General features: G+C 47.1%; 2 protein-coding genes across 2 annotated transcripts; both read right to left on the reverse strand.

Annotated features, from left to right (window-relative positions):
* Positions 1-733: 733 nt before the first annotated feature.
* Positions 734-5,144, reverse strand: LOC101767272 (probable L-type lectin-domain containing receptor kinase S.5). The gene is made up of 2 exons (XM_004977641.3): positions 3,984-5,144; positions 734-1,733 (listed from the first exon to the last, which is right to left on the reverse strand). The coding sequence occupies exons 1-2, from the start codon at positions 4,360-4,362 to the stop codon at positions 874-876; spliced, it is 1,239 nt and encodes a 412-aa protein (XP_004977698.2). The 5' UTR covers positions 4,363-5,144; the 3' UTR covers positions 734-873.
* A 3,994-nt stretch (positions 5,145-9,138) lies between these two features.
* LOC101767669 (probable L-type lectin-domain containing receptor kinase S.5) lies at positions 9,139-15,136 on the reverse strand. Its single transcript, XM_004977642.2, has 2 exons — positions 13,779-15,136; positions 9,139-10,142 (listed from the first exon to the last, which is right to left on the reverse strand). Exons 1-2 carry the CDS (start codon positions 15,127-15,129, stop codon positions 9,283-9,285), a joined length of 2,211 nt encoding a protein of 736 aa, XP_004977699.2. The 5' UTR covers positions 15,130-15,136; the 3' UTR covers positions 9,139-9,282.
* Positions 15,137-17,415: the final 2,279 nt, after the last annotated feature.

The following is a 17,415-nucleotide window of genomic DNA, read 5'->3' on the forward strand; positions in this document are numbered from 1 at the left end:
GCTTCTACAATGTGATGCAATGTAATCTGAAGCCAATTCTTGCCTTGTTAAACCAAACCGATTACTCCTATGCATCTTAAGACACATTTGGAAACGTGAAAGCTAAATTATACCCGAGCATTTTGAAGCCCCGTGACACTTGAATTTCTCTTCCTCTTGTTCAACCCATCTTCCTTGAGGCCGGTGAGCTCTAGCGAGGTTAGGGGTTCCGGGTTGTTTTGGGAGTTGAGATCTAACCGGCGACCCTAGAGGGATGGCCGGCGGAGGTGGCAGGTGCAGGGGCGGTGAGGCCGGTTGGGCCAAGTAGAGGAGGGCGACGACGGTGACACGGCGGTGGTGCAAGGCGGACCGCGGGGGTGATGGCATCTGGATGAGCGGGAAGGTGGCTGCAGCTTGTTTGGGCAGCGGCGGGATGGGGAGGGGGGGGGGGGGGCAGCTGGTCTGGGTGGCTGTGGAGCAACCAGGTTGGAGAAACAGAGCAGGAACAGATTGGAGGTTGAAGAAAGACTCTTGGCGATTCAACTACGGACATAAAAATCGGGTGTTTGGAGCTTGAGAAATTCTGGAGTGCCTTGTAGACAGCCCTGGAAACGTACAAATTTCACTGATTTCCTAGCGGATTGATGGAATTAGTTGACAGCTTCACGACGAATCATGCACATGAAGAAGGTATAGTACAAGACAAACAAAAAGTAAAGATTCATGACTCGTGACCGCCAAGAAAGCAGCAAATGCACGAAATTTCGTATACAACGAATAACAGATATATGTGGAGGTCCATAGTCCAAACCAGAATTAACTTCTGGATGACCAAGATAACTAGGTACTCAGTTGAATCAAAGAAAAAGATAGCGATCCTGAGCCAACGGGGAGTCACACGCTGAAGAACCTTGTGCTGCTGCTCTGTGTCTCCGGCGGCGGCTGGTCCTGCATGATCTGCACCAGCTCGACCGTGCTGGTCGAGATCCCCCCCAGATTGCTCTCTGTTGTGCAATAATCAGAGTCTAGTGAACGCCACTCTTTGGGCGGCCACACGAACGCTGGCCTCTCAGGAGGCACGTCCGGCGGCGGCGCCAACTTGCTGATGACCTGCACAGCCACAGCCATGCTAGGACGGTTGGTCGGGTCGGGGTTAGTGCACGCCAAGCCAAGGAGCAGTAGGCGTTCTGCCTCATCTACAACAACGGCCTGCTGGTGATCGTCCACAGCATCGAGCAGCCTCCCTTCCCCATGGAGACGCCAGACCCAATCGGAGATGTGGCCGTCGTCTGGTGGCACGTCCCTGTTCTTCTTGCCCGTCACCACCTCGAGAATGAGAACCCCAAATGCGTAGATGTCAGTTTGGCGTGTCGCCCTACGGCTCATCGCGTACTCCGGCGATATGTACCCCCAGGTGCCAGCGATGCCGGTGACGGAGCTCCTATCCGCAGCTACCGTGCAGGCAATACCAAAGTCACCTAGACGGGCGTGGAAGTTGGAATCCAGCATAATGTTGCTCGCTTTTATATCACGGTGCAGCACCATTGGCTCGTGCTCATGATGAACATAGTGCAGGCCGGTTGCTATGTCTCTTGCAATGCTGTAGCGGCTGTGCCATTGCCGAATAGACGATGCGTCCTCCTGTTGTAACCGCTGATCACCATTGCCGCCTCCCCGGAAGAGATGTTGATCCAGGCTACCGTATGTCATGTACTCGTAGATAAGTAGAGGATCTCCCTTGTTGTATGACCAGCCTGAAATTTGCGCACTATAAGTATGAGATCGAGCAATCAAGTAAATATACGGGACGAAGATCTTTTCTTTTACCTTTGATCTTTAGAAACACGGGCACATCTAACGTTTCATAATTTTATTGACATGTAATTCTCTCAATGTTTTGCTTAGATCTTTGTAGAGATTAGCAGGATGTTCCAATTTGCACATGTGTCGTTGCTATAGGTGAAGGTTCAGGAATATCTTCCGAAACTACTCATGGTCGGCTCTACAAATTAATTACTCGGAGGCATCAAGAGGGCTCTGGCACCTATATGTCGGTAAAGGTAGAGTAATGAGAACAGGAAAGCTTGCCCCACATCCCTACCATCATGGGAACGCATGGCAGTGCCCCGAGGGCCAACCCCTCCACTACTTCACTGTGCCGACAATAATCCTCCACGCCAAAGGAAGCTCAGCTTAGTCCTACACGCCAAAGGAAGCTTTTTCAACTTAGTCCATTTAATTATGCAATTGGTGCGTAGGTTCCTTGTCGTAGAAGCTGCTTACCAGATTCGAGTCTTCGACTTGGCTTTGGTGCTCGTATTTTCTTAAATTTATTTCAGAATTTAACCGACGCTATTCTTTTAGTGGCAGGCGATGTGCCCGTCAATAGTGAGGTACCAGTGGTCACTTCGTTAATATGCGTGTATGTGTTCGTAGGGGCGAGTGTGCGCATGTGTATTTGAGCGTGTGCGTCGGTTTCAAAAGAAATTATGCAATTGGTGTTCCTTTCATTATGCTAGCTTATCCTGTAAGTTAACTACGTTCGAGTTCTCGCAATAGTGGGCTTCTGTCACTTAAGGAAAGAAAGCGATAACCCTTATCTTTACATCCACCCCATCGTACTGTTGGGAAAGGTTGATTGGATTAATTATAGTAAGAAAATGTATGTGGCAATGTTTGGAAGATCCTTATTAGCTTCCAAGAATATTTTATCGTAGAATAAAAATATGAACCAAGGCATGAAGCAGTGGGCCAAGGCGTGGCATCCACTTATGCACACCCGGTTATTGGCTTGGCGTACTATATGTCTACTGATTGTTAATTGTGGCATCCCAGCTACCTTTTAGAAAAAAAAATGGTTTTACTTTTTAGGTGCTTAGCACCAAGGTTAAAGGTGTTGCGGAATCAGGTATTATTTTGGGTGAGCTGAAAGAAATAAAGGGAAAAATTGATCAAGTAACATCACTCATATATTGATCTAGTAACATACTCATATATGAGGTCAATCAATGTTGTTTTTTTCTGTGTATCCTCATAGTTAAATAAAGCCACCAAATTTCACTGAGGAAAACATATATAGAACGATCTTTATTTGTCAGTTGAAGAAAACAATTAAGACTTTGTTTCGTTGCTCCATGTAATGGTATAGAGCAACTCCAATAGTATCCTAAAAAATTCTTCCCCAAAACTATGTATTGGGGGTTCTCCTAAAAAAATTTCCCCCAAAAACATATTAGTCCACAGCAGATCGCTAATAAATAGCTCCCATATTTCAAACACAGGCCACGTCATCGTATTGGGCCCATCGGAAGGGATGCGCGGGCGTGCGGGAATCAGGATTGGGGGAGGAACACCAACGCTAAAATATACGCGGTGGCAGGCATTTTTTTAGCGTCGCTAAAAAATTGGGAAAGGTTTAGGTGGATTGTTGGAGTTCATTTTTTCTCTCTTTTTTCCTAAAAAGGTATTGAGGGTAAGATTAGCAGCCTCTTGGAGTTGCTCTAAATAATATGATGTGATACCGGCAGGGAGAGGTGGAATGGGTCGATGCCTGCCTGGGATCCGATCACGTGGTATTGGATTGCAGAGGAGGTCCAAGCAAACGGTTGCAAGATCCGATGGTGTTACATTTTCACCAACCCAACACCATCCACCTCCTAAAATTCCTATCACATCGAATGTTTAGATACTAATTAGAAGTATTAAATATAAGATAATTACAAAACTAATTGCACAGATGGGGACTAATTTTTGAGATGAAATCTATTAAACCTAATTAGTCCATGATTTGACAATGTGATGCTACAGTAAACATATGCTAATGATGAATTAATTACGCTTAATAGATTCATCTTGTGAATTAACCTCCATCTGTGTAATTAGTTTTATAATTAGCTCATGTTTAGTCATCCTAATTAGCCACTGACTATTTGATGTGACATGAATTTTAATCCAGACTAAAGATCCAACACCCTATGGCAAGTGCAGGTAGACAGGGTACTTACCGACGAGTGGGACGATGTTCTTGTGGCGCAGACGGTTGATGATGCTGACTTCCGCTAGGAAGTCCTCGTAGCGTCGTTCCTTAACTTCCCCCGTGAACTTCTTGACGGCCACCTCCATGGCTTGTTCCGTCCTGGTTGCAGTGGCTGGAAGCGTGCATCCGTAGACGGAGCCAAATCCGCCTTTCCCCAACTTGGCGGTGTCGTGGAAGTTGTTGGTGGCCATTCTGATGTCGGCAAACTCTATCTGTATTGGCACCCCCGGGAGGCGCTGCATGGTTCTGGCGAACTCATCCCGCTCCTCCTTCCACCTTCGCCGAATGGACCTGAAGGTGCATACCACAAACACACCGGCTGCCGTGGCCATCGAGGCAATTACCATGCCGATGAATATGGACACGGTTACACTCTCTCCATCCGTAAGAGCAAGTTGGTGTCTGACTACCGTGGAATTCCAGGCATGGACCTGCAGGAGTTGCCCAACCAAGGAGAACAAGGCAAAGCTGGCGGAGGAGTAAGCCCCGTCAGCAAATCTGACGTCCTCCTTCACGGCGATGGGTATCTTCGGTCGTGGGCTGTCTTTGCCGGCGCAGACGTAGACTGATAAGCTGTGCTTGGAGCTGAGGTACTCAATCCACACCGTCTAGCTGGCCGTAGCAGCAGCAGGCTCGATGATGGCAACATTGACTCCCAGAGGTGTAAAGGAACCGTAGTATGGGCAAGCCAGGCTGATGTCTCCACTATAAGCAAGCTTACCAATCTCCACGGAAACGTTGCTGCCACCACCTGGCGCCACCTCACTCAACGCGAGCGTGCCTTCCGCACTGAGCTTCAGTTGTTCAGCAAGGGATTTTCCATCATAGAGTTCCCAGAAGACGACGGGGAGGATAAGGAAGCTTAGCGTCTGTGGGAGATCTTGCCTTTGATCTTCCGCCGCCGTCGTGGTATGCTTCTTCCATGATGGCTGTTGATAGAGACTCATCGTGAACGAGACGGCGAATGACCTCTCACGGACCTGGAGCTCGTAATCCAGATCGGTCCAAAAGCTGCAGAGCTGCACCATGAGAGGGATGTGGAGCAGTCCTAGGGCATCCTTGGGCATGTCGACCACATCATGCCGTGTAAAGTCCCCTAAGAAGCCTGACTCATTGACCATCTTATAGTTGTGGAGTCTGTCCAACCTTGTGCTGAAGGTGTAGTAGTCCAATTCCCACGATGGATGCTGCTCGTCGTCGAGTGATCCGCATGATTTAGAGTGGGAATAGGGGATGCTGAGGAGGGCAAGGGTGGAGAGCCAAACCACAACCTGCAGCCTGAGCGGAAAGCCCATCACAGCATGCAACTTCCTCAGCTCAGGTCTGTGTTTCCTCTCCGTGAAGGCCTCGAGCTTTAACTTTGTTGGGGTTGCGGACTTGCTGTGGATGCGGGGCATTGGGGGCCACACCTCACATCGGTTCTTTTCTATTTTAGTGAGAAAAAAGTATTCTTGTTCATTTTATTAATCTCTGGTTTCTAGCACAACCACGTGCAATGTGAACATATCTTTGCAGTTAGACGGGCACGGGCTTTCTTTGTTTCACATTTCCATTTTATATATCTTTGCATTGCAAAGTACACATTTCTAGTCGAAGGATTGTCCTTTTCTCGGCGAAAAGACGTGCAATGTGAATATTGCTTGATGTTGGAGTAAACGGGCAGGGCTTTCGCTCTTCACAGAGCATGTCTTTAAAAAAATACTGTATTACGCGTATACATATCACCTGAAATGTCTACATTGTACGATTATCTTTTGCTCACCGATAAGTAATTTAGCATGCACAACATTTTTTATTGATCTTATATTACCATCTTTCGCTCCCAAATTATTATTCGTTTCGACTTTTCTAAGTATATAACTCTTGATATGCATCTAGATACATAGAAAAATTATATATTTAGAAAATATCAAAACAAATAGTATTATTTTGGAAAGAAGGGGGTAGTTTTCTACTACTGCGATGATACTTGATTTAGTTTACAAGAACATACGGAACCTTCCCGGCTGCAAAAAGTAGTCCGCCTTCGCACTACAGTAACACTTAAAAAAATATTCTTGTTCATTTTAGTAATCCCTGCTTTCAAGCCCAACCACATGGACTCCGAAAGCAGTTTGGCTACACGTTTCACTTTTCCTTGACTGACCGGCTTTCTTTGTTTCACATTTCCATTTTATATCTTTGCATTGGATTGCAAAGTACACATTTCTAGTCGAACTCTTATCCATTTTTTTGTGAAAAGATCTGCTATATGTGAATATTGCTTGATGTTGGGGTAAACGGGCAGGGCTGAGCCTGTCCTTGAAATACTGTATATTACAGGTATACGTATCACCTGAAAATGTCTGCACTGTACCATTCTCTTATGTAATTTAGCATGCACAACATTTGTGTATTGATCTTGTTTTATAGTTTTCTACTGCCGGAATGATACTTGACTTACTTTACAAGGACAATGGAATCTTCCCTCGTGCAAAAAGTAGTCGTGCAAAAATAATTTTGTGCAGGTTGAGGTCGACCGAGATGGCAAATTAAGATTCGATGAGCAGCTCAACTGAGTGTACACGAGAGCTGTGTACCAGGAATAAAAAAGTTATATGGTAACAGCACAACATTTGTCGTAGAGCCTAATCCAGAAGTGGGGGATGGTTACTTGGTGACGCATGAGAAGGGCTTGGGAGCTTCTGCTGGGCGCGATATGCTTTTAGGGTGGTGGTGGATAAGGAAGCAGGAGTGTATGAATGCGAATGCAAACTGTGGGAGCATGCAGGTAAGCTAGTTGCAACCTTGTTACCTATCCAGTGGTACATCAATGTTGCGTGGGTGTTTCTATATATTAAACAAAATATACTACAAAACTGCAAGGTTGTTCTGCATGCACATCATAAAAGCATTCACCCACTTGCAGGTGCAGAGCATACTGGAAAAGTACATTCTCAAATGATAGACCCATGATGCGAGATCTGTGGTTACATGGGACAGACATGATGTTGTGCAGGTTGGGTCACGAGGCAACACGGAGCAGTCGCGGCTGTCAAAACTACTACCTAAGTTAATGAGGCTGGGCAGAGCAGGAAGTAAAATAGATCGCGCTTACGATGAAACAGTGATACAGAAAGATAGGATCGCTCCTAGAATTGAGCTTCTCTCCAAGACATAAAAGTTGGTTCTTCTATGCATCCATCCAATTTGTCAAGGAGGGCAAGTGGTGAGTTGCAGGCTGTTGGTGCGATCCAGAATGTTGGTGCTGCTGCATTGATACTAGATTGTAGTGTAGTAGCTGTTGTGGAATCCAACGAGCCTGAGCCTGAGTCGAACCTTGATCCAACCTCTACAAACTACCTAGCTGGTATATCACTGGCTGAGCCACCGGTGTCATGCACAAAAGGTAGGAAATCTGGTAAGGAAAGTCAATCTGCTGAAAAGAGTAAGGAAGCTAGTAATCCTTACGGCACATACACAAGAAGTTATTGGAGCAAAGTGTGCCAGACTTGCAATGTTACTAGCCAGCACAACATGCCCGTTGAATGAAGAACAAGAGGGGGTAGAGTGGGAAGGATGAGACATTTGGCTGTGTTAATTACCAAGAAAACAGTGATGGCAATGACAATGAATCTGCATGTACTTAAATGCGTGTAGTGTTATTGTTTATTTTATTTTTTTCTAATGACAATAAAAGGTCTGAATGAATCTGCATGTACTTCAACCTACAAGTTGCAACTTTGGTTGTTATACCAATTGCAAAACTCCGAGTGGTAACTATTATTCTGTGTGCACATGATGTGTTTAGATGCACCGGTTGCAAACTTTTTCGGTTATATACCGATTGGAATCCGGTTGGGTAGGCCAGTTGCAATTGCACTGGTTGGCTAGTTGCAACTCAGCTCTAGACTAGTTGCGACTCGTGTGATAGGTCAGAATGCATTCCGGTTAGGTAGGCCAATTGCAAATGCACTGGTCGGCTGGTTGTAGCAACGTTTGTATGCTAGTTGCAACTCAACCCTTCGGCCGATTGCAACTTCAATCGTACACAAATTGTGACTATGGTGGTAGGCTAGTTGCGACTCATGTGATATGCCAGTTGCATTCAGGTTGGGTAGTATGGTTGCAACTCAACCCTTCAACTGATTACCACTTCCGTCGTATACAAATTGCAACCGTGGTGGTAGACCAGTTGTGACTCATGTGATAGGTCAGAATGCATTCCGGTTGGGTAGGCCAGTTGCAAATGCACTGGTCGGCTGGTTGCAGCAACATTTGTATGCTAGTTGCAACTCAACCCTTCAGCCAATTGCAACTTCAGTCGTACACAAGTTGCAACTGTGATGGTAGACTAGTTGCGACTCATGTGATAGGCCAGTTGCATTCCGGTTGGGTAGTCCAGTTGCAACTCAACCCTTGAACCGATTTCCACTTCCGTTGTACACAAATTGCAACCGTGGTGGTAGACCATTTGCGACTCGTGTGATAGGTCAGAATGAAGTTCGGTTGGGCAGAACAATGTGCATAAAGTGCTCCCTTCCAGAAAATAGCGTAGCGCGAACGTCGTCGGGTAACGTCTCAACTCTGATCCCCATTGCTGGACGCACCAGGCCAATGCGAGGCTTCCTACCAGGAAACGACGGAGGATGTCGGCTATGACGTTGTCGAGTAGCGTCTCAACTCTGAGGCCGGTTGGGCCAAGTAGTGGAGGGGCGACGATGGTGACATGGCGGTGGTGCAAGGCGGGCCACGGGGGTGATGGTGTTGGGACAAGAGGGGAGGTGGCTGCTGCGGGCGGGGCTGCGGCTCGTTTGGGTGGCGGAGTGGTGGGGGCACTGGGTGACAGCGGAGGAACAAGGTTGGAGGAACAGAGTAGGAGGTTGAAGGAAGACTCTTGGCCTTCTATCTATATCCTACGGACACAAAAATCCCTACGCATACAAAATCGGGTGTTAGGGGCTCGAGAAATACTAAGTGCCCTATAGACAGCCCTGAAAACGTGACAAAATTCACGTATTTCTTAGGGGATTGATGGAATTAGTCGACAGCTTCACGATGGATCATGCACGTGAAGAAGGTATAGTACAAAACAAAGAAAAAGTAAAGATTCATGACTCGTGACCGCCAAGAAAGCAGCAAATGCACGAAATTTCGTATACAACGAATAACAGATATATGTGGAGGTCCATAGTCCAAACCAGAATTAACTTCTGGATGACCAAGATAACTAGGTACTCAGTTGAACCAAAGAAAAAGATATATAGCGATCCTGTGCCAACGGGGAGTCACACGCTGAAGAACCTTGTGCTGCTGCTCTGTGTCTCCAGGGGCGGCTGGTCCTGCATGATCTGCACCAGCTCGACCGTGCTGGTCGAGATCCCCCCCAGATTGCTCTGTGTTGTGCAATAATCAGAGTCGAGTGAACACCACTCTTTGGGTGGCCACACGAACGCTGGCCTCTCGAAAGGCACGTCCGGCGGCGGCGACAACTTACTGATGACCTGCACCGCCGCCGCCATGCTCGGACGGTTGGTCGGATCGGGGTTGGTGCACGCCAAGCCAAGGAGCAGTAGACGCTCAGCCTCATCTAGAACGACGGCCTGCTGGTGATCGTCCACAGCATCCAGCAGCCTTCCCTTGCCATGGAGACGCCAGACCCAATCGGAAATGTGGCCGTCGTCAGGTGGCACGTCCCTGTTCTTCTTGCCCGTAACCACCTCCAGGACCAGAACACCAAATGCATAGATGTCAGTCTGGCGTGTGGCCCTGTTGCTCATCGCGTAGTCCGGCGCTATGTAACCCCAGGTGCCGGCGACGCCGGTGACGGAGCTCCTGTCAGCAGCTACCGTGCAGGCGATGCCAAAGTCACCGAGACGGGCGCGGAAGTTGGAGTCGAGCATAATGTTGCTCGCCTTGATGTCGCGGTGCAGCACCATTGGCTCATGCTCGTGATGAACGTAGTGCAGACCGGTGGCTATGTCTCTCGCGATGCTGTAACGAGTCTCCCATTGCCGAATAGGTGTGTCTTCCTGTTGTTGTTCCTGCTGTTCCCCGTTGCCACCTCTCCTGAACAGATGTTGATCAAGGCTGCCGTTGTTCATGTACTCGTAGATAAGTAGAGGCTCCCCCTTGTTGTATGACCAGCCTGAAATTGGACGCTCTTAATGCATGAGATTGAGAAATCAAATTTATTAGAGATTTGCTACTTATCTATCGACAAATTTTTGAGAAAATCTGTAAAAAAAAATTATATTGCAGATGTTGTTGTCTGATGTTGCAAGCATTATTATATGATTTTTAAATTTTTTTATAATTTTAGGAGACAAAGTACAATATAATTACATAAGCTACACTACTATGCATTGGTAATACTAGTAAATATATATGGCAACAGTACAATTCAAAGCGATGTTTCGAACATTGCAGAAATTTTTGAGAAATCGAACAATTCAATTCGCACAAGGATTACTATGTTATGTTTCGTTTTTCTTTCGTGCATAGAAATATTAAGAAGACAGGGACTCTCTACTCATCATGCAACCAACACACCAGGAGCACAACAACGGGGAAGGAAAACATGCCGGCACCCTACAGATCAGCGGGTTGGGAATTACCACTGGGCACTGGGAACCAAACCTCTCCAGCACCATCAAAACTGCCCTCCCCGTACCATGGAAGGGAGTTGCCTGCCCGTCATCAACTATGCTGACATATCGGCGAGCACCAGTGGATGCCCCATTCTGCATCTACAGGCCTCCCACCTCAAGGTCACCACTAGTTACCATGCCATCTGCGATGGAACCAACAAACTGACGGTTTCTAAGGTCGCCCGGGGACCTCTCGGTGTTGTGATGCCACCCTGGGGACGCTACCGTCTCTGAGCATACTCACGAGTCGCCTCCCCCTTCATCAGTGGTACCCACTGGCCACCGCAAGGGGCTCGAGCCACTCCGTGTCCTAGAGGAGCTATGTTTCCAAATTTCATCAAAAAAAAATTTTGGAGGGGGGGGGCGGGGGGTGCGGGGGTCGTCATTTGATTGGTTTTTACACAAACCTGCTTGGAATGTGCTGATTTTCCGGATTATCCGGACTTAGTTCAGGCCATTTGGATTCAAGAGTTCCTATAGAAATGTTCCTAGCCAAGAGAAAAGACCTTTGAATTGTCTGATCTAGATATCTTGAATCTTTAGCTATGCAAACAATGAATCAACCTCTGGATTGTTTTGGGACCATCCAGTTTGATCAGTGGACTTGTATTTCAGATTATTCTTGCTCTGTTTGCATATCCTTGTCGTGTTTTTCTTCTAAGCTTTCCTTCCGTCGTTCCTAAGCTCAGTATGTCTTTTGTGACTATGCGAGTTTGACTATAGTTGGAACAGAGGTTCATAGGTAAATTTGAAAAGATACCAAATTCTTGAGGATACTACTAGAAAACTGAGCATTCATCCTAACCCTTAGTACCGGTTGGTTTTTAACTCGGTACTAATGCTCCCATTAATATTGGGTCTAACAGATAGTACCTTATGAGTCCCCCGTGACCCCCTTTAGTACCGGTTGGGGGCTCCAACCAGTACTAAAGGTCACCCATTAGTGGAGCCTTTACCTAGTACAGAAGGCCCTAAGGCACATTAGTACTGGGTGGAGCCTTCACTCGGTACTAATGGGTGACCCCACCCGATACTAAGCTCCCATCCGCCGCCTTATCCATCACCCCCGCTACCCGCTCCCGACCGCTTCTTATTATCCATCTGCCTTCCCTGCTCCTCTATCTCTCTCTCATCTCTCTCTCTCTCTCTCAGCACTCCTTCCTCTTCTCCTTTGCCTCCCCTCCCACCCTCCGCTCGCCCCTCACCGTTAGTGAGGAGCAGTGGCGGGGTGAGGTGAGGCGGGAGCAGCGGCGGCGGGGTGGGGGCTGGGGAGGCAGGTGCAGCGGGGGCCTAGGAGGTGGGGGCGACAGGGGCCGGCGGCAGGGCAGGGCCCGGGGAGGGTGGGGGACAGTGGTGGGGCGGAGGCTGGGGAGGGCGTGGGTGGCGGCAGGATTTCATTTTTTTTATTTTTTAATACCCCTTTAGTACCGGTTATTTGACCCGGTACTAAAGATCCCCTTTTAGTACCGAAGTAGCAATATTAGTTGCCGGTTGCACAACCAGGTGGTTAGTAACTAAAGGCTTTAATTCACATTACTCTAGTCCTTATTTCGATCATTCCATTTTTATCCTTGCCCAGCGCCGTTCCTTCTAGCTTGAGTATATATACATGCATGACGCGTGCAACAATGCATGCCACATATGGATGCATGCGTATCTATTTCCATATCAAATAAGAGGCTCAAGCTAAAGCTTTAAATAAACACATGGTAAACACACATGGAGGTGCGAAGCAAAAGAAAAAAAATAGGTATAACAAAATGTAGAAAATAATCTGTAATAACAATGTTGATCACAACCAGAATAATAAAATATCTATAACTATATTTTATATAGAATACGATGAAATATGAGAGAGAGAGAGATAATATGCAATTTTAGTTAGCTACAAGTCCCACGTTTATTTTTAAATATTCAACAATAATTATTTTTTTAGTAAATTACTGGCTTGTGTAAGAGCGGTGGAAAAATAGTGAGGTTGGACCACGAGTATAACCTACCGACTCTGGCCACACTTTTATATATCCCCCATGCAAGCCGGGTGATGAGAAGGACAGACATAGCTCAAAGTACGGTTTGATGAAGTTTTCTTAGAAAAGACTCCACCTTTTGACCAAATCACTTTTGTTTTTGCATTGCAGAATAATAGTAAAGCATGGCGAGATCATATAGCGTCCACATGTTCTTTTGAACCAGTCACTTACGCGTGCTGCCAGCAGAGACCAGTCTACACGTATAGATTCTCTTTTGCGCAACATTTTATATTGGTCCTCTGTTTTATAATTTGCTACTGCTGTGATCACGTGTTGTCTAAGTTTTGAAGAACGTATGGAGCCTTCCCATGTGCAAAAAGTAGTCTGCCACTGGTTTAATTTGTTATAGGTTGTAGCAAGCTATGAATATTTAGCACTAATTATAAAGATGCATATATTATGAAATAGTAGCAAGCTATGACAATTAGACGTGAGTGTTTTGTTTAGTTTTTCGGTTAATCCTCTTCAACGCGCATATAGAGGGGGATTGGAGGGCACCGAGGGGCATTTTGACTCGTACGGGATTTAAACCCTTCCAATTCTTTTCAAATCCCCTTCAAACCGAATAAGGCCTAAGCGCATGAGTACATCCCCACTGGCAACTTCACACAAGCTGACCTAGTTAAGCGAGCAATAATAAAGACATCACACTTGATGCACCTTTAACAATATAGTCAATTACTGCCTCTAATAAGTGTTAATGTCATCTAAAAAGATATCTTAGTATATAGGCAATCCTTTCGGTAGACTAACCATACCATTGCCGAAAATTTTATTTGGACCAGGCACTTGTAGTAGAGTATTAGAGACCTTTGCTATATGTTATAGACTGGCTACTAACTAATAACTAGCCCTCCCCGCATCCACTCATGTCCATGTAGGAAAAAATGTGACATTGCATGGACATGTTATAGATAGCTAAGGTGGTGTTGTTGGAGCAGCCCTTATAGCTATACTTTATTTTTCATTTCTTTTCAGAAGCACCGTTCCTAGCAAACAACTTCAATCTCAATATATCCTACTTCACGTGAATTATACGAGTGCCACAAAAGATACATTGAAAACTAGATGCGCAAATCGCGCGAGTAAGTAGGCACTTACCGACGAGTGGGACGACGTTCTTGTGGCGCAGACGGTTGATGATGCTGACCTCGGCGAGGAAGTCCTCGTAGCGCTGTTCCTCGACCCCGCGCGTGAACTTCTTGACGGCAACCTCCGTCGAGCTGCTCCTCCCACGAGCATCCGGGGGAAGCCGGCACCTGTACACGGAGCTGAAGCCGCCTTTCCCCAGCTTCATCGTCTCGTCGAAGTTGCCGGTGGCCTTCCTGATGTCGGCGAAATCGACCTGAGTCGGCACCCCGGGGAGGCTTTGCATGATCTTGGCAAGCTTGTCCTGCTCCTTCTTCCACCTCCTCCGCTTGGTCCTGAAGTACCATGCCACACCCGAAATGGCAGCCGCAGCTACGGTTGCAGCTAGTGCTAAAAGCAATGCCGCAAATATTGCTGCAAGTTTCGAATAATTATCCATGATGTACTTCATGAGATAGGGGGCGCCCTCCACCTCGGTGCTCCAGGTATGGACTTGCATGAGTTGCCCCGCTGAGGAATACAAGCCGAAACTGGCATCCCAGTACATTCCACCGCTGTAGCTGATGTTCTTCTTGATGGCGACGGCGTGATCCGGTCTTTCTTTGCCTTCACCAGGGGCGACGTAGACTGTTAAGCATTGCCCGAGACGAGTGTACTCAATCCACAAAGTGTACCTTGCCACCGCAGGAGCAGGCTCGATGTTAGAAACATGGACAACAAGAAGGCGATCACTAGGATCATAAGGCGAGATCGACGACCCATCAGGTAGCCTTCCGATCTCGACCGACACATGTCCGCCTCCGAGGAAATTAGTTGTCCTGGCTGTGGAGTTGGTGAGCTTGAGGGAGCCGTCTGCTCCGAGCCCCAGTTGCTTTGTCAAGTTGCCGTGTGCTCTCTGGTAAGGCGGCAGGACGAGGAAGGCTAGACCTGTACCATTCTGTAATTTGATCGTTCCCTTCCATGACGGCTTGTACAAGCTCATGGTAAAGGAGATGGCAAAGGACGACTCACTGACCAAAACCTCCTTGCCAACGGGCCAATAGCCGCTGAGGTACACCTTGTGCGGGATACGCAGCAGTCCTCGGGAGTTGGGCATGCCGGCAAGCTTGCGCCGGTCAACACCACTACCCTCTGATGACAAACCAGACTCCATGACTATGTCATAGGTTTGGAGTGTATCCAACTCCAATCTGAAGGTGTCGTGGATCCACTTCACTCTCAGCTTGCTGTACTTGAGCAGCTTCGAGCAGACGTCGGGACCTAGTTGTTGGAGGATGTAGAGGAGGACGGAGATGAAGATTAGGATAAAGAGGATGCAGAAGCACGCCACAACGCCCTTACGCTTGAACTTGAAGCCCATCATTGCAGGAGCTTCCACCATTCCTGTGATTGCCGTCCTTGAAACAGGCTTTAATGTCATCGGGGTTGGTGGTGGACACCTGTCAATCAGCAACCTAATAACAGATGTTTTTTTCTTAAAAAAACCCATTGCCTCTGTGGATCTCGAGAAGAGCCATGTGATAGTCGATTAGTCTGGACGCAAACCAGCGTGACTAAATAGGGTGCGCGCGTACACACATCCAGGCGTGGGTCGGCGCCTTCTCCTTCGAACTAGTCATTGTGCCCGCGCTTCGCTGCGGGTGACCGATTGGCATAGCACAATACCTTAAAAATTATATACAGTTTCTAAGTAAATTGGATGCAATAAATGTGTCTCTCTCATTGTGTCAGTTCACAGGTCATAGCCTTGTCTAACCAACGTAATATATAAAGCACATTTTGACTATCACAACAAATTTTGATTGGGTTGGGGTAGGGACATGACGTTACATTATAGGAGGAAAGAGCAAACACTAAAATACGGGCACATCTCCTTTACACCGGGACCTACACAAGTGAAATAATCTTCACTTCCCTTTAATGTAAAAGGAGCTAGCTAAAACTACTTCTAAACTTCTATCTGGCAGAAAGAGAGCACACTACAATAGGGGCATATCTCTTTTACACGATCGATTACAAAAGCAAAGTAGTCATCACTTGCCTTAGGCGTAAAGGAAGATAGCTAAAACAACTTCTAGGCTTCTATCTTCTGACCGAGGTAGCTTCATTCCCTGAGAGGTTTGCGTTTATGTTTGGATCATTCCTCCGACGATGAAGGATCTTCTAATTGGATCAGAGGAAGTCCAGCATTGTCTTTTGGCGGTGGATGACTTAGAGGCAGAAGTTCTTCTCCCTTGGTAGGCTCTAGATCAGAAGTTCATTCCCTCACAGACTTCTGTAGGTGGAGGTGCCGACAGGGTCTCAATAAACTTCCTCTTCCCATTCTCCATGGCTAGAATTGGGATTCCATCTAGTATCGGGAACTCTTTCACCTCTAAAGTGAGGGCCCTTCTTTTCCCCCTACCAACAAGGTAGGCATCCTTTAGCTCCTGTGCATGGCGGTCCTCCGCTTGCATGAAGGCTTCAATTGCAGTACCGCTTTAGGATGCACTTGCTTGGGCCTTAGCCTCAGCAAGTTGCACGAGTAGTTTCCTGATCTACTTCTCAGCTTCCTCCGCCCTGTGGATGCACTTCCACAGCTTGCTTGCTTGCTTGTCATATTGGTCATCTAAGTTGAGCAAGTATCTTGCCATGAGAACAACAGTTGGATTATCTTCTTGTAATTCACAGCCTTCCCGTGTCCTCATTCAAGCCATCCACACTAGGCGATTCCTTACCAAAGGTGGAAAGAACCGCATAGGGTACGGCAGATGGGCTTCTCATATATCTGGTACAGGTACCTCAAAGCCTTTCGAGCGACAGCTTGGTAGGTATCCTCCAATCGGAACCCTGTGGTGGTCACTGCCCATGGCTTTACGTCAGGGAAGTCCTTACTTGCTGCGATATAGATGGTCACTTCGCATCGCTCAGTGCCATACTCCTCATACTCTCTTCCTACATATTCCGGTTGGTCGCAAATACCAAGCCTGACCATTGCGGTGTATAGTAGTTTGGGGAAACCTTCTTTGTTCAAGCAGTTACCGGTGATCCATGCTTCTCCAACCATCTGCCAAACAAAAGGAGGGGTAAATTTTTTTGCAAGAGTACGGGGAAGGTAAGATTTTCTTTGTGATGTTCAATGGTTTGTTTACCTCACTAAGAACGTGGGCAGACATGGGGACCATCCTTGTGACCAAAGTTCTATACGAAAATAGAGGGAGGAAGAAATTGCAGGGTTGAGGCTGAAAGAAAAGGTAGTGGAGCTATGTGAGCTTTGCGATGGCAAAGGAGTTCCTCAGTGTCACAATTTATAGGTAGTAGGAGGGAGTAGTAGCCAGCAGCTCAACCGTCCGTCTTTAATAACAACAACCATGGAACCGCGTGGGTTGTCACTATGGTGCATGGGGTGACCGGGGGCTCAGCACGGGCAAAGGACTAGTAGAGTCAAATTTCCTTCTTGAATCACAACAAATATGGTCCCGCATGCAGCTCTCACGGTGGTGAGTGCAATGACTGATGACTGGCATGGGTAAAGAAGTAGCCGAGCTGGATGTGTCGCGTAGTGGCGTGGGCGGTGCTAAGGTGACAACATGCCGGTGGTGGTCGGATGCAGAACATGCGTGCCCCGTGTTCCACGGGCACGCGTGTGTCTATGCACGGTATGCACATC

Source organism: Setaria italica, chromosome VII (genome assembly GCF_000263155.2).
Source record: "Setaria italica strain Yugu1 chromosome VII, Setaria_italica_v2.0, whole genome shotgun sequence".
Lineage (NCBI taxonomy): Eukaryota > Viridiplantae > Streptophyta > Magnoliopsida > Poales > Poaceae > Setaria > Setaria italica.